General features: G+C 33.3%; 1 protein-coding gene across 1 annotated transcript in view; it reads right to left on the bottom strand.

Annotated features, from left to right (window-relative positions):
- The window catches only part of Srfbp1 (serum response factor binding protein 1), a 65,271-nt gene that overhangs the window by 1,550 nt on the left and 40,779 nt on the right, over positions 1 to 22,942 (bottom strand). The window contains exons 4-6 of the mRNA XM_046460464.2: positions 15,680 to 15,751; positions 9,241 to 9,322; positions 7,834 to 8,545 (exon numbers count right to left, since the gene is read on the bottom strand). Of these exons, the coding sequence (XP_046316420.1) occupies positions 7,834 to 8,545; positions 9,241 to 9,322; positions 15,680 to 15,751 (866 nt within the window). The remainder of the gene's footprint in view (positions 1 to 7,833; positions 8,546 to 9,240; positions 9,323 to 15,679; positions 15,752 to 22,942) is intronic.

Raw genomic sequence — 22,942 nt, 5'->3', positions numbered from 1 at the left:
TATAACAAAAATTAAGATTTACATTTTTTGGGAAGAGATAGTGATATGTTATTTTCAAACAAGAAAAAAATATACATTTTTGAGGCAGGACTGGGGTGTAAGTAAATATTTTAATTATTTTCAAGGGTCCAAAAGTAGTTGTCTGTTCAATATTCTTACTTCTTTTTAAAATTTTTATATCACATTTTCCTAATCTTTATTAAAGAATAATCTCTAAACTATAAATATACTGAAGATAACAGTTACTGAACAAAGTAGCTATTACTGAAGCTAACTGAACTTTACTCTAAAATGTGAAGATATACTCTATTAGGTTAGAAAGATAAATGAACTTATTGATTTTTAACAGAACAGTTGTGAAAAGCAGTGGTCAACAGCAGGGATGAAGATGACATCATCGAACAAAAAGCAGCTGGGGGCAACTGGTAGGGCAAGTGTTTCCCAATAGCACTACACAGTAAAATGAGTTTACAACGGCAGTCCTGGGCCTTCAAGAAAATCCATCAAGCCAGGTGAGGTGGCACATGCCTGTAATCCCAGTGACTTAAGAGGCTGAAACAAGAAGATTCCAAGTTTGAGCACAGCCTCAGCAACTTGGCAATGTCCTTAGCAACTTATTGAGACCCTGTCTCTAAATAAAAAATGAAAAGGGTTAAGGATGTGGCTCAGTGGTAAAGTACACCTGGGTTAAATCTCCAGTTCCAAAAAAACCAAAACAAAACAGCAACAACCCTCACCAAAAAAACCACAAACAACAAATCCCCCACCATACCATATTCTTTTCAGAAAGTTCTATTTAAATAGAGAGAGAGATGTGCAATATTTTCAAAAGTTTTTCATGAAAGACTAACTTCAAGTTTCAAAATTTTGATAACTGAAGGAATAACAAGTTAGGTAGGCATATTATTTGGCTATAATATCTCATTTAATTTTAACAATGAAGCTGGACAAATGTGGCATTGCCATGAGTGTATCTGTTTGTTACCCTATTATAAAAGCGAATCAAGTCTAAAAACAGGATGGAGTGAACAAACTAAAATTATTCATGGGAGATGGTCTCTTCCCTCACTGTTATTTGATGTTTATTATTATTTTTTAAAGTAAGGATTAGAATCCAGAAGATGGTGAACTAAAGGAAGATGTATCCCATGTTATGTCATGGCAGTAGATGTACAGCTTCTCAGCAAGGTTGCTGAAAGTGGGATCTCACTAAATTTTAATATTGTACACTCAAAGCCACTTAAGGGACTTAGAAATTTGGGTACAATAAATAAAGAAGAAAGAGTTCATCAAAGATAACCAGCAGCTGCAGTGCAATTTCCCAAGACTAGCAGGAGGGGCATCAAAGTCTTGGTACAGAGAAACCCGAGATAAAAAATGTTGCCTAGTCTTAACTGATCCAGAGGCTGCACTGCACATTGATACTCGAAAAGCACATTATGTATCTTAACTGGCCACAGAGAGATGAGGCAGAAGCCATCTGGGGTGAGTGTGGGGCTGCCGTGACTACTGGACCAGGGGGATCAGGAAAAAAAACAAAAAACTGCAGCCAGAATATCCTGGCAGGTGCCTATGGAGGGGCCTAGGCTGGGTGTAATAGAACATGAAACAGGACAGAGTAGACTACTATATCTCGGGGGGATTCCATATGGAAGGGCAAAAGGGAGTCCAACTTGCTTTTCCTTTGTGTTGCTGAAGCAGGCTGATGCATTTGAGTGGGGTGATGGGGTGGGGTGGAGGGTCCTGTGGGTGGTGATGAATACACTCCGTCTAAGCCCAGGAAGACCATGCTCCTGGGCAGCAGTGAGTGAAGCATTGGCCCTCTGCCTCACGAGTGGATTTCTTGGGAGGCTTCTGAGAACCGGACCCAAAGAAGAGATCAGCTACTGTCTAGCCCTAGGAGTAGGTTGATTCAGTCTCTCTAAAGCAGGGACCACCCAACAAAGCTCCTGAGGCCTGATTAGACCTCAGCCCCACCTGCTGGAACTCTTCTTAAAGAATGCTGCAGAAGCAGAACCCTGGGAGTGCACCACTGTGAACTGGTCCAAATGGATAAAACTCTAAGTGTTAATACTTCCTAATCCATCCCACCTCAAACTGGCGAGAAGGGAAGCTGAGTCTTGTATCAAACAGCGTCAATCTTTGTCCATTCCAACTAGCAGCAGCTCAAAGAGCAATGCAAAAACAGGAAGGGATTAAAATCCCCTAACCCTTGCTCTATCAGTACATAACTCAAGAAGAATTAGAAAGATTGGTGGATGTATGCAGTGACCACCCAGTCTGGTAAACTATTTTGACTACCTCAGTTAAGAAGGTTCCTTCATTTTAAAACATAAATAAAAATTTTTATATTATTTTTTAAATTCTTTCTGTGTATGTGTGAGTATATATGTGTGTGGAATTCTGGCTATGTTGACTGCATAGGAAATATATAAACATACACTTATTTTTTTTTCTCTCATTTTTAAATGTAATTATTTTTACTAGCATTATATTTTGAGGGTTTGGGTTTATTGGATTGTATATTTTTATTTGGTTTTGTATTATTTGCATTTGTTTATTTCTTTCTTCTCCTGTTAACTGCCAAATTCTTTTGTTCTCTCTTTCCCAATACACTGCTGCCTCTATTTTTCCCCTCCTTCCGTATAAACGTCAGTTCCTACATCTCTTCTGAATTCTCTGTTCACTTTTGAAAACGTAGTCTTTACTAACTTCCTGACACATTTCCTTTTCCCCTAAATAACTATATTTCTGCCATCTTTCAGAACTAATTGGTCTATTTAATTCCTGTACCTATCATTAATGGTCATATAATCATTACTGCTGTGAATGATATAGTTGATACCTACTATTTGCTGTAAAGCCAGTTCTAGTTCATGGTTGTTACCATTATTCTTTAATGGTGGCAAATTTAACAATGTATTGTTTGTTGTTTGCAATGATTGGTACTACTGTTTATTTTGCCCCACTCTGTGAGGTGTTGGGAACCTAATGGGACATTTAAAGTTCAAAGGTATAAAGACTGCAGTTGAACTAAACATTCCCTCACATTACCCCAATTCAAGTGAGGAGACAAAAAGCCTCAAACCAACAACAAAGACCCAAGGAGGAACAATCAGAGAGGGAACTCAGGTCCCAGCATTTGGCATCTATGCATACATCAAAAACACAGATAAGTCTCAGAACAAATAAAATAATTACACACTGAAGGACACGCCCAAAGGAAGAGGTAAAGAAATTGCCTCAATCAATGCACCAGTCCAAGACTTCTGAAAACCTAAGAGAACAGGGAAACAAATCTTCCCCGAAATTTCATAATGCCCCAACAAAGGATCCCACTGATAATGAGGCAGACAAAGCCTACAGGTAGATTATAAAAAACTGATTATTGAAATGTTCAACGAATAAAAGAAGATCTAAGAAAGGTATTAGGAGAACAATTACAAATATGAAAGACCATTTTAAAAAAGAAACAGAAACAGTAAAAAGAAACCAAGCAGAACTTCTAGAAAGTAAAAATTCAATTGAAAGCATCACTAACAGATAAGAAAACAGAACCTCAGCCCTTCTGAAGACAGAACTTCAAGACAGGGTATATGGTCTTGAGTAAAATAAAGGGAAAAAAGTTATAGAACATGACTAGAATACACAAGAACTTTGGGACAACTTTAAAAGACCAAACCTGAGACTCACTGGGATAGAAAAGAATATGGAAACACAAACTGAAGGCACAAAGAACATTTTCAATGAGATAGTTACAGAAAACTTTTCCCATATCAGAAATGAGATAAACATCCACATAAAGGAGGCTTACAGGACCCCAAATAAGAAGCTTACCAAGACATATCATAATCAAAATGCCTAATACAGAAAATAAGGAAAGAATATTAAAAGCTGCAAGAGAGAAACACCAGGCCACATTTAGAGGCAAACCAATAAGGCTCACTTTCAATTTCATAGCTCAGATGCTAAAATCAAGGAGGGCATGGAATGAGATATTCCAAACCCTAAAAGGAAACAACTGCCAGCAAAGTTACTATACCAAGCAAAGCTCAGTTTCAAATTAAAAGGGGGAAATAAAAACTTTCCATGACAAGAATAAACTAAAAGAATTCATGAGTACCAATCCAACACTACAAAGAATACTTAGACAAACTGCAAAAAAGGACCTGAAAATCAATTTCCAAAGCTCCAAAACACAGAAAGTTCAATAGACAAATAATCCACTAAATGAGAATTAAAACAGGATAAAATATAGCAAAAACAAACAAACAAACACAAAAACAAAATGGAAGAAAATCACAAACACAAATCTACACTAATGCTGAATGTTAGTGATTTCAACTCTCCAAATAAAAGACACAGGTAGGAGAATGGATCAGAAAACAAGATCTAACAATAACAATATGCTGTCTATAAGAGGTTCATCTTATAGGCAAAGACATCCACAGGCTGAAGGTACTAGGATGGCAACATATATTCCATACATAAGGACGAAGAAAATAAGCAGGAATAGCTAGTCTCTTAGGTGACAAAGTAGGTTTCAGGCAAATATTAATTAGAAGAGATAAGAAGGCTACTATATCCTAGTCCTAATCAAGGGAATAATCCAACAAGAAGATAATAGTACACATTTATGTCCCAAATGTCAACATACCCAGTTACATGACATTAAATCTACAAAGACCCCAATACAATACTGGGTGATTCCAACACACCCATCACCAACAGACAGGTCATTAAAACATAAAAATCAATACAGATATCTCCAACCTAAACAATATAAATCAAATGGACCTAATGAATAACTACATAATATTCTACCCCAAAACAGCTGAATTCACCTTCTCAGCTGTACATGAAACTTTTTTCAAAATAGGTCACATCCTAGACCACAAAGCAAATCTTAGCAAAACAACAACATTAATCCCACATATCCTATCAGATCATAATGGAATGAAGCAAGAGATCAACAGCAAGAAAAATAATAGAAACTACTTGGACACATGGAGATCAAACAATACTCATTTAAATGAAGACTAGATCAAAGAAGAAAGGAGACTAGAAATCAAAAATTCTCAGAAATGAATAAGTACATAGATACAATGTATCAAAATCTCTGGGACAGTAATGAAAGCAGCTCTAGGAGGAAAACTGATGGCACTGAGTGCTTACATTAAAAAAATTAGATCCCAAATAAGTAAGTTTATGGTTCACTTCAAGTCCTTAGAAAAGTAAGAACAAAGTAATTTCCAAACCAGGAAAAGGCAGGAAATAATTAAGACCAGAGTCAAAAATCAAATGAGTTGGTTCCTTAAAAATATAAATAAGATTGAGAAACTCTTAGCCAAAATAACCAAAAGAAAGAGTGAGAAGAAGCAAATCAACAAAATCAGAGATGAAAACAGACTGTTTATCACCACAGACCCTTCTGAAATCCAAAGGATTATCAAAACCTATTTTGAAAATTTATACTACAATAAACTGGAAAATCTGAAAAGCACTGACCAATTTCGAGACACATATGACCTGCCCAAATTGAATCAGAAGATATAGAAAATCTAAACAGACCAATATTAAATAATAAAATTCAAAGAGAAATTAAAAGCCTTCCAAAAAAGCAAAGCCCAGGACCTGATGGATTCTCAGCTGAGTTCTACCAAACCTTTACAGAAGACCTAACACCAGTCTTTCCCAAATTATTCTATGAAAATGGGAGAGAACACACCCAAATACATTTAATGAAGCTATTATAACCCTGATACCAAAATTATACAAGATGCAACAGGAAACAAAATTACAGATCAATGATGAACATAGATGCAAAATACTTAATAAAATATTAGCAAACTGCATTCAAAAACACATCAAAAAGATAATACATCATGATCAAGTTGTTTTCATTCCAGGGATGCAAGGTTGGTTCAATATATGCAAATTAATAAATGTAATTCATTACTTAAACAAATTATGGATAAAAATCACATGATCATCTCAATAGAGGCAGAAAAAGGCCTTTGTATGGTCAAAGAGGTCATACTACCAAAAGCAATACACAGATTCACTGCAATCCCCATAATATTCTTCATGGGATTAGAACAAACAAATTCTTAATTGGAAGAGTAAGAGAATCAGAGTAGCCTAAGCAATAATAAGCAAGAAAAGCGAAGCAGGAGGCATCACAGTACCTGATATGAAATTATACTACATAGCTGTTGTAACAAAAATCAGCATTGTATTGGCATCAAAATAGACATGAAGAACAATGGAATAGAATAGAAGACAAAGAGACAAATACACATACTTTTCTAGCCATCTTTTAAAAAATGGTGCTGGGAAAACAGGATAGATTTATGTATAAAAATGAAAACAGACCCTCCCTCCCAACAAAACTCAAACTGAAATGGATGAAAAACTTAGGAGTTCCACCAGAAACTTCACAACTGCTAGAAGAAAACATAAGAATGATCAACACTTCATCATGTAGGTGCTGGTACTAACTTCCTTAAGACCTCCAAAGTGCAAGAAATAAAACCAAGAATCACTAAGCGGGATGCCTTCAAATTAAAACATATTTGTACAGCAAAGGAAATGATTAAAAGAGCATGAGAGTGAAAAAAAAGCCTACAGAATGGGGGAAAAATCTTGGCCAGCTACCACTCCCATAGGGGACTAATAACCAGAATATACAGAAGTCAGAAAAGTTAATGCCAAAAAAACCAAATAACTCAACCAATAAATGGACAAAGAATTGAACAGAAACTTCTCAAAAGAAGAAACACAAAAGGCCAACAAAATAAATGAAAAAATGTTCAACATCTACAGCAATCAGGAGAATGCAAATCAAAACTAATAAAATTTCATCTTATTCCAGTTCAGAATGTCAATGATCAAGAATGAATAATAATAAGTGCTAGTGAGGTTGCGGGAAAAAGAAACATTTGTACATAGTTGGTGCAGATTAGCATAACCACTCTGGAAAGCAGTATAGAGATTCCTCGAAAAACTAGGAACAGAATTACCATAAGACCCAACTATCGCACTTGGTATATTCCTAAAAGATCTAAAGTCAGCATACTACAGCTATACAGTCACCTCAATGTTTACAGATGCACAATGCACAATAGCTAAATTATGGAATCAAACCAAATGCCCATTAATAGATGAATGAATTAAGAAATTGGGATATATGTGTACACAAACACACACACACTATGGAGTTATACTTAGCCATCAAAAAGAATGAAATTACAGGGGCTGGGGTTGTGGCTCAGAGGTAGAGTGCTTGCCTAGCATGCATGAGGCACTGGGCTCAATCCTCAGCACCACATAAAAATAATTTATTGGTGCACTAATCTGTGTCCACCTATAACTAAAAAATAAATATTAAAAAAAAAGAATGAAATTACAGTATTTGCTGGTAAATGGATAGAAACAGAAAATATCATGCCAAGTGAAATACGCCAAACTCAGAAACTCAACTGAATGTTTTCTCTCACATATGGAAGTTAGAGCAAAACAAAGAGAAGGAGGAAGGAAGGATAGGCTAATACAAAGAACCAATCAAATACACTAATGGATGAGTGAAAGGAAGTCAAGTAGAGGAAGGAAAATTGGAGAGGGAAGGAGGGACAGGACAGAAAAGGGCGGTGGCTGGGTGTGTGTGTGTGTGTGTGTACACATGCGCGTGTGCATGCGTGTGCCATAAACTGATATCAATTTCCATGCATGTGTGAATTTGTCAGGATGAACCCAACTACAATGTATAACTATAAAGTTCTAAATTAAAAAAATAAGTACTAATAATTATTTCAGAATAAAAAATAACCTTACCTTCTAGAGGTTTTAGATCCAGACAAAGAATGGAAAAACACTGATTCTAACTTCCTGGCTTCTGTACTTGGCTTGTTTTTGTCATTTCTTACATTCAAATGGGTTTCATGAGTCTCTTCCTTGGGTAAAAATTGGAGGGGTTTTTGTTCCTTAGCTGAAGAATGGCAACTACTTTCTTTCCTTCGTGTCCGCCTGGCTTTCCCAATGAAAAAGTCATCACTGCTATCACTATCCTCGGACATGGAAGACTGTTTGTAGAACCTTTCTTCTGTGCTGTCATCAAAATACACCTTTTCCTCTTCATGTAATTCTTCTTCGCTATCACTGTTACCATCAACTGAGCTATCAGACCCCTTCATTATTTTTGTTTGACTTAATGTTTTCATTTTTGTTTCAGCAGGTGTGTGCTCAGGTTGACAAAGAACTACAGAATCCTCCCCCAAAAGCTTTGACAGAGACTCTGTAATGTTTACTGCTTTGGATCCATGTTCTACCTTGGCTATTTTTTCCTTTGAATTATTTGTTGGTTTCTTTGCCTGTATTTTGGCTTCTTTCACTTTCTGCTCACTGGTGATAGTTTCTTCAGGCTGTAATTTCCTTGCATCATCATTTGAACACAAAGTGTCTTTATAATGATTTTCTTCTGAAGTATTCTTTGATGAGTCAACTTTGGTAGCATTTTGTCTTGCATCTTTAAAGGCTTGGACAGCAGCTGCAAGAAAAACAGTACATGACTTATTTCAGCATTGAAACATAAAACATCACTGTTTTAGGACAGAAATTCTTAAATTATTTGGAAACATTTAAGAGGAAAACTTGAATTTATAATGAAATATTTAAAATGAGATAATTAACAAAAAATCTTTTGATTTCTTAAAAATCTAACTCATGACAGGCTCAGATGCATCCATTTCTAAACTGCCAAATAAAAGAAGAATCACCCTTTCTTCATATGTTGGAGTTACAAAGAACAGTAAAAATGTCACTGAATATAAATAAAGGAAAATGGCGACTTTAATTTCTGTGTTCATAACGCATTAAATACTTTCAACTGTGCTTTCAAACAAAAATACATCTCATCTAACCTGTGGCAAAAGTATTTAATTCTCTATATTTTATAATGCATATAAATATTATGTGAAATGGCTAAATCAAAAATATTATGAGTTTAATCAGCATTTAGAACACCAAATATATTCAACTTGATCATGTATGTTATATTTAAATGCACTGAATATAATACACATATACATAATATGTATATTAAAATTAAAAAAAATAGATTCAGTTTTTCTTCAGAATCAGATACTTTTTATATTTGCAGGTACCTTCCACATTTTTAAATATTTGAAAGAAACTTATGCTTATATTATAAAATACTCAAGAGTTAAATCATTTCATTCATACCTTTAAGCACATCTATTTTTTTCTTCAGAAGAGGGTGTACTGCTAATCTGGCAACTGCTCTTTCAGATGCTGTAGAATCTGGCTGCAAATTGAAAAAAATACATATATGGGAATAAAATCACTGGCACCACTCAATGTGAATAAAATCAAATCTTTTAAAATTAGGAAACAATTTAGTTAATAATCTTAATAGATAAGTTATCTATGCTAAAGGTACACATCATGCTGACAAAAAATATTATTACTTTGGAACAATTAAAATGATAATGTAATCAATAGAAAGTACTATTTACTTATTGTAATTATTATTTTTGGAACATGGACTACTCCAGATAAATATCTGGAAATGTAGATAACGCAATATCTGAAAATTGAATAAATTTTGGAAACAATGTTTTCAGAATTGTACTCCTCATCAAATGTGAAATAGACACCTAGGAATTACCAATATTATATATTCATATTTTGAAAGTCAGTATCACCACTGTATTCTTAGAATTTAAAACACTGCCTAATTTAAAGTCAACCTTGATAAAAATCTGATGATGACTGAATTTAAAAAGATCATATATATACTGTTGTCTTATTAATTTAGAAAATTCATACTATTGGTTAATTGCTTTAAATATCTTATGTGAACCAACAACTTCCAAATTTCTACCTCCAACTCTAACTTGAGCTCAGATTCATATATTTAACTACCTACTTGATACATTTACTTGATACATCAAGACAGAACTCTTTGATTTTCTTTTCCAAATAAACCCCTTCTCCTATCGTTTTTGCCATCTTATTGAACTTTCTATTTTTCTGGTGCTCAGCCCTAAAACTAAGGATTCTTTCACCATATTTCTTCTTCCCTCACATCTCACAATAAATCCTTTAGCAAATCTTGTGACTCTATCTGCAAAATATATCCAGAACCAATCACCTCTCAACATTTTGACAGAATCACCAGTATCTCTCATGTGATCCAAGTTAATAAGCCCATAGTGAATTGGTCTCCTTTGGATTTTGCTCTCACAGATAATGCTTAAGCCATTTCATTGCAAACTCCTCTCTACCTGGAATGTTCTACTCACAAATACATAAATGGCTGTTCATTTCATTGTATTCAGGTTCACGTTCCAAAGCCATCTCAACTAGCAAAATATTTTCCATCACTATTTACTTCACAGCACTTAACACTGTATGCCATTGCAAATACATTCATACCTACGAAATATGGTGTAGATCTGGTGACTTAACAGTGTCTACACGAGCAGGTACTAAATAAACAATAAAGCCAGTGATTAAATTTCATCATTATGTGAAACTAGAGCTACAAGCTTCAAATGTCTTTGTCCTAAAGTTATCCTTCATTGTTTTAGCCAAATATATTAGCTTTTCTCTCCCAGTGATATAAACATATGAACACCTAAACAAAAGCAGGATAATGGCAGTTTAAAGTTATGTTCTCTTTGGAGTACTTAGCTGAATAATGTTAAGTCAAAAAATAAGTTATTTAAATTTTATCTGGTGTCAATCCTGTGATACGACAACCTGCTAATTGTCTCCTTGACTGAAGCTGAAGTGTCCCCACAAAATTCATGTCCACCTGGAAACTCAAAATGTGACCTTATTTGGTAAAAATATTTGCAAAGAAAATTAAAATGAGACTATAGTATAAAAAACCAGCTTTAGTGACAGCTGCTCTAAATCCAAGAAAGTTGAATCTTGTGTATCAAGGAAAAAAGGAAAAAACTTTTTAGCTTTTCAGTAAACCCTAAGGTTTAAAATAAAAGCTCTGCTATAATAGACCTTTGTTGCCAAAGCCAATCAACATGTTAGAGAACTAAATGTGCATCCAGAATGGTGGCATTCTTTGAGATTTTTGCATTATAGAAACAGAAGAAGTGATATTCCGAGTAGAAGAAGTAAATTTAATCTCCGGATTAATCCCAGAAGATTTAAACATAAAAACAAGAACAACAACAACAACAAAAAAAAAAACAATCAGTGCTGATAAATGTTATACATTTCCCAGGAAATTACCCTTCACATTATAAGGGAAAAGAGGACACTCCAGGAGAAGCTGTTATATTTGACTGCTTATTTCAATGTATTTCCCCCTTGAAGCTAAGTTCACTTCAAAGATAATCTGTAATATTTGAATATCAGTGTCTTTAAAAAACAAATAAGTTAGAAAGCACCTGTTATCATTATGTAAATTAATCTCATACATTTTATATAAGAAATTCTAAGAATCCTAAAGAAATCTTAATTAAAATGTATTCATAACCGATTGTTCAAAAACTATTGCCACTCTCAAATCCCTGCTTTAACAAAGTGCTAACATCTTTGCTGAGCTAGGTATTTTCCTTTCTAGAGATAGCTATATCTTTTCATGGTGGTTATAAAAGCTATAGAATTGATTGTCTAGTGTAAACTAGGGGTATTATTTTATTAATCATATTATTTTTAAATTTATTCAACACATTTTATTTCTCTGCCCCAGAAAATTGCCCCAGATGGTAACTGTGATTTAGTAATATGATTTCAGTAAATTCTTTTTTTAAAAGTCTCTACAGTAATATTTACAATTATATGATTATGTAAATGAAGGAGGGTTTTCTTCTAATTTCTTTTAAATGTTTCCCTCTATTATAGAATTATAATAATAATAATAATAGCATTAAAGTTAATATTCAAACATAATTTGTGTTTTCAGGCTGCAACTTTGTGTGGGGGCTTATTTGGGGGAGAATATCAAATTAATAAAAAGGTAGAATGATTTGAAAAGAGGCATTGTGTTGTGTAATTCCAGAACTGCTACTCATGCTGTAGTCATCAAATTGGAACTGCACAGTCAATTGCAGCAGTACTGAGTTCAGCGAACTAAGAACTTTAGGTCTGCAACTTATGTTTGCATATGAAATTGAGCAGCTATGAAGAACTCTGAATACCACAACCTATGTTGTACAGTCACGTGTAATTTTTGTTTTAAAAGAAAAAGAATAGTTCATGATAACTGCAAAGTATTAATTATTGCATTAATAAGTACTTTAAATGAGGACATAAAACATTCTGATGCTGTATGTATTTTAGCTCATTAGCTAATAATTGAGGAAAATGTGGCTTATTCAGGAAAAGGAAAAGGTGTTAGCGTAAGACTTCTTGTAAAAACTCTATACCTGAAAAGACATTTTGTGTCTCTGGTCTATAAATGGACAATCCACTTTACAATATGCAGTAGTACCCATGTCCTTAACATTGGCTAAAATTTCACTGTTGCATAGGTAGGAATATAATACTGCTTAAGAACAATGGGTTGAAAGTAAATGGCTTCTGGAGTTCTTTTAAGTTGTCAGCCTAGAAGGAAAAGGTCAAATTATGTTTGGGTATTAATTTATAATTATTTATTATATAAATTTATAATTATTATATATAATTATATATTATTATAACAAATTAAAACAATTAAAAATTATATAATAAATTAAAATAATGATAATTGAAGTTTTCATTGAATTGAAAATTATTTAATCAAGGCATTCAGAAACATCAGAATTCATTGTAGAGGATCAATCTATCTATCTATCTCTCCTCTGTATATATATTTAACTACTAGCTATTTTTATTTATTCATATTTGTTTTTTGGGGAGTAGGAAAAACAGTGCAATTGGAAAAATTTCTTGACTTAAAGATTAGTTTTTATAGATAGGAATGATTAAATTTTCTGTTATTAAAAGACCAATAAAATATTATACACTTTTTAAAATGTTTTTATGTCTTAGAAATGTCAATTTCATAAATTATATCATTTAGATAACCTTAAATTATTTCTAAGTAAAAAAGGTACAATTTTATATGTTTCTTAAATTTTATTGTTTTTTTTTTAATATTTATTTTTTAGTTGTAGTTACACACAATATCTTTATTTTATTTATTTACTTTTTTGTGGTGCTGAGGATCAAACCCAGGGCCTCACATGTGCTAGGCTAGCGCTCTAGGCTGAGCCACAATCCCAGCCCCTTTAATTTTATTTTTAAAAATTTGTTTTTAGAAAGCCCTTCATTGAATTTTTGAAGCTCAAATTCTAACAAGAGCTAAAGGTCAAACATTTTATTCATCAATTGACTAACAATCCAGAACTCAAAATCTCAGGCTTCTGAATTCAGTCTAATATTCCTAACAATTTTTTTTTTCTAAAAAGACTGAAGATAACTTTCATTTGTGACTCAATCCAAATGCTTTTTAACACTAAATTGTGTGTCAAGAATCTTTCAAATCTTTCTGGAAAGAAATGAAATATAAATATTTAAAAAAAAAAAACTAGTGAAGCAAGTAGATACATATTTCTTCTTTTGGCAGAGTTTGTGTCTGCTGTATTGAGATAATGTCTGCCTGCATCTTGATTGCCACCAGGAACTCAAAAGAATGAGTAGGGCAATCCATCTTCTTTCCTTTCTCACTACCTCCTTCTTTAATTTTACTGAGCCATTATTATGTGAAGGCATCATCCTACATGTGAAGACACAAAATCCATCTTTTGAGGCTCACAATGTTGCTCTAATTTAAAAAGCTAAGATAAATACCCAAATGTCTTACCCAAGGCAGAATATGATAAATTTCATTTGAGAGAGAGAAATGTTGTGGAAATAAATAAAAGGAAAATAAATAAGAGTGATACATATTAAATTTAAAGAAAAAAAATTTGAAGCTTAGCAGGCTACTGAGTAGACTCTAAGAACAAAAAGTTTTTACACCTGCATGAAAAAAATCTTCATAATATTTGGAGGATGAAGGAAACCACAGTTTTCCTTATTTAAAATGGACACAATGTTTGCTATGGAAAATTCTCAGGAAACTGTGGTTTTTACACACCTCCACAGTTTCTTCCATTTCAAATAAATTACATAAAAAAGTGGAAAACACTTCATTTTTTAATGGGAAAATTTTATTTTGGCACATGGGTATTTATTGTGAGCACAAAATGTATTTGGTATTCAACTTTGAAAATGTACCTCTGAATGTAAACAACAGTCTAAAATATCTCCTAGGTGTAAAATTAATCCTTGGAAATCTTGCACACAACAAGTGACTGCGGATTAACTGGTAGAGGTAAAATGCTAGTAAGAGTGCTTTTAATAATAAGGCAGGTCTATTTCAATTCCAGGTTTTATTTAAAGATATAAACAACAAATTAATGGTGAAAATATATTAAGTCCTAATTCATCTTCCTTGGATCCTATTTCCTGGAGTGGACTAATCTCTAAATTTAAAGATTTCACATCACAGAATGTATATGTCCTATAGACAACTAAGGAAGAACAATTACCTTAAAAGAAAGTAAAACAACAATGAAAAAACTTGAAAATGATGTTGAACTCATGTACTTATGAAGAATTCTAGATAAGCAGAGGCCAAGATGAGCCTTCCTCTAATAAGAAAAGAGCTAAAAAAAAAAAAAAAGGCTCTTTTAATAACCATAGGGAGACAATAATATGACAGGAAGAAATGAAGAAAATCAAGAGTACAAAGTATCGAAATGGAAAAGATTATTACTATGGATCTTGTCTTAGGAGATAGTGTTCTCTTTTAATTAAACATATGGTTGTATTTAAAACTAAGGCAATAAATGAATTGGCTTAAAATACTGATGAACTGTAAGGAAAGTTTAAACCATCCAAATACATCTAGATTTTACTTAGTTTTAAGCTAAATATTTAATTCTTGGCATTACTTATTGTACATAGTGTTTATACAAATAATATAGTATAACTGATTAATTTATAATGTAAAATCAATAGGAGATAGAAAGAAGTGTAGGTTAGAGCAAAAATCAAATTAAAAAATGAAAAGCAGAGAGAAAAAAATTCAATTAATACAAAATCTGTTCTCAAGGTGAACTGTCTAGTATAGGTATTAGCAAAGTTGGTAGAAAAAAAGGGGAAATAGTAAGGAAGAAGCAAGAGTGACAAATCCAAACAGCAGTGACAAATCCAAATGGATAAAAGCACTAACTGTGCCACGTAATAGAGGAATTTAACCTTAATCAGCTCATTTAACTCATTTTTGAGCTCCACTGTCCTCATTTGTAAAAAGAGGGCAAAATAAAAGTTTTACAAGGTAGGTGCAGAAATTACATGAGATATTCACGAAAATGATTTATAAATTTAAAAAAATAGATTCCTACTTGTAACTAATAGGTTAACAGAGTAATTATTCTACAAAACATGAAATGCTGTATTAAGGACTTTGCAAGTGTGACATTACAGCAAAGTGAAACAGTTAAATTCCCTTAAAAATCCTTTCAATGGTGATACTGAAACTCAGTGAGAAAGTCACCATATACTAATAGTTGATAGATCTTCTATTCAATGAATACATGACATGCAAAAGTAAGCATAAAATAAAGAGCTTTTCATAAACAAATGCCATCCACTACAGATATACCTTCTTGCAGATTTTTTCAAAGTCAATATCATCGCCAAGAGCAGATTTAGTTACCATATCAGGTTTTAATTCCTGTTGAAGAATAAAAAAACAAAAATTTCAGTTAGGAGCTTATATTTGTTATGATTTAAATTTCTTCCCATGTCTTAAGAAAGTTGACATTAATTAAAATCTTAATTTTTAGAAAAGAATAACTCTTACCACAGTAAGAAATTATCTTGCTACTAAGGAAGTCACAAGAAAACAATTTTAAGAGTTAATTTTCTTAAGAACAATATGCAAAGCAAGTAAGAGTAGTATTTTAAATTCAGAAAATGTTACGTATTCCCTCAGTGACCTACTTCTTCCAGCTATATCCTACCTACCAAGAGTTACCACCCATTTCAATCATGCAAGTGAATTAATGAGCTGATTAGGTTAAGGCTCTCATTAACCCAATCAGTTTCTTTCTTTGTCTCATACATGAGCTTCTGAGGGACACCTCATATCTAAACCATAAAAGGGTTTAGAAAATACAAAATATATCATGCAATTAGGAACAATTAGGAAGCAAGTATTGAGAAGTTGTTCCAAAAAATTTAGACAAAGAAGAAAACAAGAAAAGAACACAAGACATGACTATATTATCTAGTATCAGATAAACATAGCAACTATTTATATAAAGGAAAAACTACAGGAAATCAAGAAATAGAAATACTACTAACAAGAGACTTCAATACATCACTTGTAGTTCAAGAAAGGTCATAATATAAAAAAAAATCAATAACTTGACAGTTATGTTACATAATAATGTTTCCATCAATGAGGGACTGCACACATAATAGTGATCCCAAAAGATTTTATTACTTAGAAGTGTCCCAACTATCTTTGTTTGTTTGCATTAAGTACATTCTAAGATGCTCTCATGATGACAAAATTTCCTAATGACCCACTTCTTGAAACAAGTCCTCATAGTTAAGTACACACGACCGTAATTAATAAGGTAGATCTGCATTATAAGGTAGATCTGACTTATGAATTTATTTAGAATATACTCTAATAACACAAATTAAATCTTCAAATGCATATGGAATATTCATAAAACTTTCAGTTAAAAAAACAAAAAACTAATTTAAAAATGGACAAGTGATCTGAATAGACATTTTTAAATAGAAGAGTTAACAAATGGCCAAAGTTTAGGATTTGCAAATCAAAACCATAATGAGATATTACTGTCTCCCTAGTTAGGTCTGTTATGATTTAGATAGGAGGTGTCCCCCAAGAGCGAAAGTGTAAGACAGTCCAAGAAAGTTTAAAGATGAAGAGTTATGAGAGCCTTAACATAATGAGTACATTAATTCACTGAAATGGATTAACTGGGCAGTTATTGTGGGCAATTAGCATGTGACTAGAAGAAGTAGGTCAATGGGAGCATGCCTGTGGGGTTTATATTTTATTCCTCCTGAGCAAAACTCTCTCTGCTTCCTGGTCATTATGTCCTGAGCTGCTTTCTTCTCCACACATTTTCACTCATGATGCTCTGCCTCACCTCAAGCAGATCAGGCAAATCAGCCATCTATGGACTGAGACCTCTGAAAGTACAAGCACCAAGTAACTATTCTCTCCTCTAAAATTGTTCTGATCAGGTATTTTGGTCACAGCAATGAAAAAGTTGACTTTTATAGAATAAGGTTTATCATTAAGAAGGAAAAATATAATAAATGGTGTTGAAGATGTGGAGACAGGGGAACTCTTATACAACCTCAGTGAAGACAAATTAGTACAGCTAATGAGTAAAACAGTTTGGAGATTCCTCAAAAAACTACAAACGGAACTATCATATGATCAAATAATCCAGTAATCCCATTACTGGGTATCTCCAAAGGAAAAGCAACCAATATACTGAAGAGATGCCTATTCACCTACGATTATTTCAACACTATGCACAATGGCCAAACCCTGGAATCAACTAAGGTGTTCATCTACAGAAGAACAGATAGAAAATATGGCATTTTCTTTATGAAATATATTGCAGCAATAAAAAATGAAATCTTATCATTTGTGGCAATAAGGATGAAACTAGAAGACATTAAGTGAAATAGGCCAACTACAAAAAGTCAAATGCTGCATATACTCACCCACCCATGTGTAAGTCAAAAAAATTTATCTCAAAGAAGTCGAGAGTAGAACAGTGGTTACTAGAGACTGAGAAGAACAGTAAGAAGGGAGAATAGAATGAGGTTGGATAACAGGTACCAAAATACATTTAAAGACAGGAGGAATTAGCTCTAGTGTTCCATAGCACATCAGACAGAAGAAGCTGTTTAATAATTTATTATATATTTTAAAATAATGAGTAGAGCTCAAAGGGGCCCAACATATGGAAATCATACAAATTTAAGAAGGAAATGCTAACTAATCTGATTTTATCATTAACATTATATGCATGTCACATTGACAAAGTACTCCATAAATATGTCCAATAAAACAAAATAATTTTGAATTCATTGGACTAATAATTGGTATTACACATGTCACAAGACCTGTGAAGGGTCTGAAACTTTACCAAATTTGCAATCTAACATGTTATCCTGGTAGTATCATGGATGCTGGTAGAAGACACACGATTTTTGGGTTAGAGACAAAAAGGCAGTTTAGTATTCACAGCAATAGCAGGACCCAGAGTATCAGTGTATTTTAAAATCTCAATCCTTTTTTCTTTTTGCAAACACCTAAGCCCCGGGATACATGGTAGACATTAAATGCAACAAATTAACTCCATGCAATCAAAACTAAAGCAGCACTTTAGGAATATATTATTTCTAAGATAGAATGTTAAGTGGAAAATATCTTCTTAGATTGAGGAAGGGGAAATTATCCTCTGTAGACATTAGTTTTGATGCTTTCACAAGCCAACATGAACTAATTACAAAAACTCTACTTTTAGAACATAAATAACAACGTATTGGGCTGAACTGCTCCCCAGGATGCCTGCATCCACATTCCAGAATCTGTGAGGAAATTACCTTAAATGGAGAAAGGGACTTTGCTGATATAACCAAATTAAGAGATAATCAGATTATTATCCTGGATTATCTAGGTAAACCCAATATAGTCAAAGTTTCTTTAAAAGAGGGAAATAGAAAGGTCAGAGAGAAGATACGAAACCAAAAGCAGAAATCTTGAGAGGAGAGGGAAGGAAAAAAAGAGATATCTGAAAATGTTGAGTTGCTGGTCTTGAAAAATGGGTGAAGGAGACATGAGTCAAGAAATGCCTATGATCTTTAGAGTCTGAAAAGGCAGGAAACAGATTCTCCCATACAGCCTACAGAAGAAATACATTCCAAAGTCACCTTGATTTTAAGACTTCTGACCTGCAGAACTATATGATAATAAACCTGTGTTGTTTTAAGCCATGAAATTTGTCGTAATTTGTTTCTGCGGCACTAGTAAACTACTATGCATTATTCTACCAATCTTTATGTGATAAAATAAGTAATTTATCCTGTATTTTTTGGATATGCACATCTACTACAAATCACAACAAAAAGTAAACATTTACCTTAAAACTCTAATAAAACTAGATGTCCTTGGATGGCTTCAACTGTCCTTACCCTACCACTCATATTTTAATATTTTGCATGACTTATTGCTTTAAAAAACAACAAGATTTGCAAATAAAAGGGAATGGTATCTCCTAACACATGTTTCATATAAAATTAAGAAGCTAAGTTTAGGGACAGGGTTGTGGCTCAGTGGTGGAGCGCGTGCTTGGCATGTGTGAGGCATGGGTTTGAGTGAGAGCCCCACTGATAAATGAATGAAAATAAAAAAGAAAAAAAGGTCTATCAACAACTAAACAAAAACAAAAACAAAAACAAAAACTGAGTTTAGTGAACATGTATGGGCAGGACTACTGTTCCATAACTGAAATTTTTGTTAGGGCCAATCTAAGTAGACACTGAAGAATAAATAAACCAAATGGTTTTATAAACAATATAAAAACTACAATAAATATAATGAGACTGTTCCTCCATTCCTATACTTTATTAAGATCTTCTTTCAGAATAAGGCTCCTTTTGGTGTAATATCACAAAAGGGAACATAGCACCGTATATGTTCGTATTCCCTTCAAAACATGAAAGAAAACTTCATCCACAGTCTTTCTGAATCATCCCAAGTCTGCTGTGGAGTCTACCTGGGAAGTTCATGCTAAATTGCCAGGACTTATATTTCATTCCTCAGTCCGTCCCCTTTCCCAACCTTCCTCTTTCCTTCCATCCCCTGCTCTATTCCATTTTTCTCCCTTATCTTCACAAGATATTCTTTTTTCATTCCTTAGTTCTCTCTAGCTTCCAAATCTGAGAAAAACTATTTCACCCTTGACTTTCTGAGTCTTGTTCATTTCATTTAGCAAGATGTACTGCAGTTCTATCCATTAATCAGTAAATTGTATAAATTCATTCTTCTTTGTGACTGAGTAAAACTCCATATTTTGTTTAATACAGTCTAATGATGGGCACCTAGACTGGTTTCTATATCTTGACTACTGTTGAATTGTGCTGCTATCAACACTATCAACACTGATGTGTCCGTATCCTGTGCAGACTTTACTTCTTTTGGATAAATACCAAGGAGTGGGACAGCTGTGTCATACGCTGACTCCATTCCTAGTCTTTAAAAACAAAAGCAGGAAAGGCAGCAGAACACAACAGACACTAGTATGGCAATATGTAAATCAATGGATGTGTAACTGATGTAATTCTGCAATCTGTATATGGGGTAAAAATGGGAGCTCATAACCCACTTGAATCAAAGTGTGAAATATGATATATCAAGAACTATGTAATATTTTGAACAGCCAACAATAAAAAATTAAAAAAAAAAAAGAAACATATGAATAAAAAAAAAATAAAAAATAAAAAATAAAAACAAAAGCAAAACAAAACAAAAAAACAGGGATTGAACCTGGGGTTGCTTAACCACAGAGCCACATTGCCAGCCATTTTTAATTTTTACTTTGAGACAGGGTCTTGCTAAGTTGTTTAGGGCCTCACTTAGTTGCTGAAGCTGGCCTTGAATTTTGATCATACTGCCTCAGCCTCCCAAAATGCTGGGAAAAAAGCATGCTCCACAGAATCCAGCTCTATTCCTAGTCTTCTGAGGATTCTCCATACTTCTTTACACAGTGGTTGTACTAATTGAGAGTCCCATAAACAATGCCTAAGTATATCTTTCCCCCACGTCTTCACCAATACTTATATTTGTCTTCTTCACGACTATCATTCTAACTAGAAAGAGATGAAATTTCAGTGTAGTTTTCTTCATTTCTCTGCTTGCTAAGGATATTGACCATTTTTTTAAAAAAAAGTAATTTTTGGCCATATGTATTTCTTCCTTTGAGAAATGTTTGCTTAATTCACTGGTCCATTTCCTGATATTTAAAAATATTTTTTTGAGTTTTTTTATGTATTCTGGATATTAATCTGACAGAAGAGTAGCTCACAAGGATTTTCTCCCATTCTGTAGGCTCTCTCTTCATAGCCTTATTTCCTCTGCTGTGCAAAAACTTGTTAATTTAAGGCCATCCCACTTATTGATAATTTTAGTTCTTGAGCTTTAGGGGTCTTATTAAGGAAGACATTGACTGAGCTTATATGTTGGAATGTTGACCCTATTTCAGTTAAAGTGTTTCTGGTCTAATTCCTACATCTCTGATTGATTCTGAGTTGACTTTTGGGCAGGGTGAGGTAGAAATCTAGTTTCATTCTTCTACACATGGATATCCAGTTTTCTCAGCACCATTTGTTATAAAGGCTATCTTTTTGTGAATTTAAGCACCACTGTAAAGTGTCAAATGACTGTATCTGTATGGATTTGTCTGTTTCTTCTATTTTATTCCATAGGTCTTCATGTCTGTCTTGATGCCAATACCATGCTGTTTTTGTTACTACAGCTCTGTAGTATAATTGGAGACCAGGTACTGTTCTGCTATCATAATCATTATTTTTTTGTTCAATACTGCCTTGGCTATTCTGGGTCTTTTATTTTTTTTCATATGAAGCTTAGAACTGTTTTTTCTAGTTTCATGAAGAATGCTTTTGGTATTTTGATGGGTATTACACCGACTATGTGGATTGCTTTTAATAATATGGCAATTTTGACAATATTAATTCTGCCTATCCAAGAGCATGGTAGGTCTTCCTATCTTCTAAGGTTTTTTTCAATTTCTTTCTTCAGGGTTCTATAATTTTTGTTGCAGTTATTTTACCTCCTTGTTTAGATTTATTCCCAAGCATTTTATTTTTTTATGAGATTAATATGAATGGAATAGTTTTCCTATTTCCTTCAACAGATTCTTTACTGGAGTATAGGAAAGCTATTTATTGTTATATGTTAACCTTGTAGCTTGCTACTTTCCTAAATTTATCAACTCAAGAATTTTCTAGTGAAATGTATGTATGTGAGTCTTCCAAGTATAGGATCATGTCATTGGCAAAGAGAAATAGTTTGAGTCCTTCTTTTCCTATTTGCATCTCTTTAATTTCTTTTTATTTTTCTAGAGTTTCGAGATTTATACTGAATATGAGTGGTAACAGTGGTCTTTCTTGTATCATTTCTAATTTTAGAGGAAATGCTTTGTTTCTTTCTGTTCAGTACAATGTTGGCTTGGGGTTGCTGTACGTTGTCTTCATGATATTGAGGGAAGTTCCTTCTATCCCTAGTTTCTTCAGTATTTTTAACATGAAGAGCACAGGATTTTATCCAAGACTTTTCTGCACCTATTGAGATTATGTGACTTTTTGTCCTTAAATCTATGCATGCAGTAAAATACATTTATTAATGAAACATCCTTGCATCCCTGGGATAAAACCAACTTGATCATGGTGTGCAATCTTGTTGTGTTCTTTAGTGCGGGCTGCTAATATTTTGTTAAGGATGTTTTGTGTCTATGTTTTTCAGGGATATTGGTCAATAGTTTTCCTTTCTTGATGTATCTGGTTTTGATATCAGGGTGATAATGGTTCACAGAATAAATTTAAGAGTGTCCCCTCCTTTTCAATTTCATAGAAAAATTACAGGGGGACTGACATTAGTTCTTTAAAGGTTTGGTAGAACTCAGATGAGAACTCTTCTGGTTTTGGACTTTTCTTTGTTGGAGGGCTTTTCTTTGTTGGAAGGCTTTTTATTACTGCTTTCATAAAACTGATATTGATCTGTTCAGGTTTTTCAGATCCTCTTGGTTCAATCTAGGTAAGTCATGTTCTTATTACTTTGTCAGTA

This window comes from Marmota monax, unplaced genomic scaffold (assembly GCF_021218885.2).
Source record: "Marmota monax isolate L192 unplaced genomic scaffold, Marmota_monax_Labrador192_F-V1.1 WCK01_AAM20220418_F8-fsc00006, whole genome shotgun sequence".
In the NCBI taxonomy this organism is placed as follows: domain Eukaryota; kingdom Metazoa; phylum Chordata; class Mammalia; order Rodentia; family Sciuridae; genus Marmota; species Marmota monax.
This window is presented reverse-complemented; position numbering and strand designations above follow the sequence as displayed.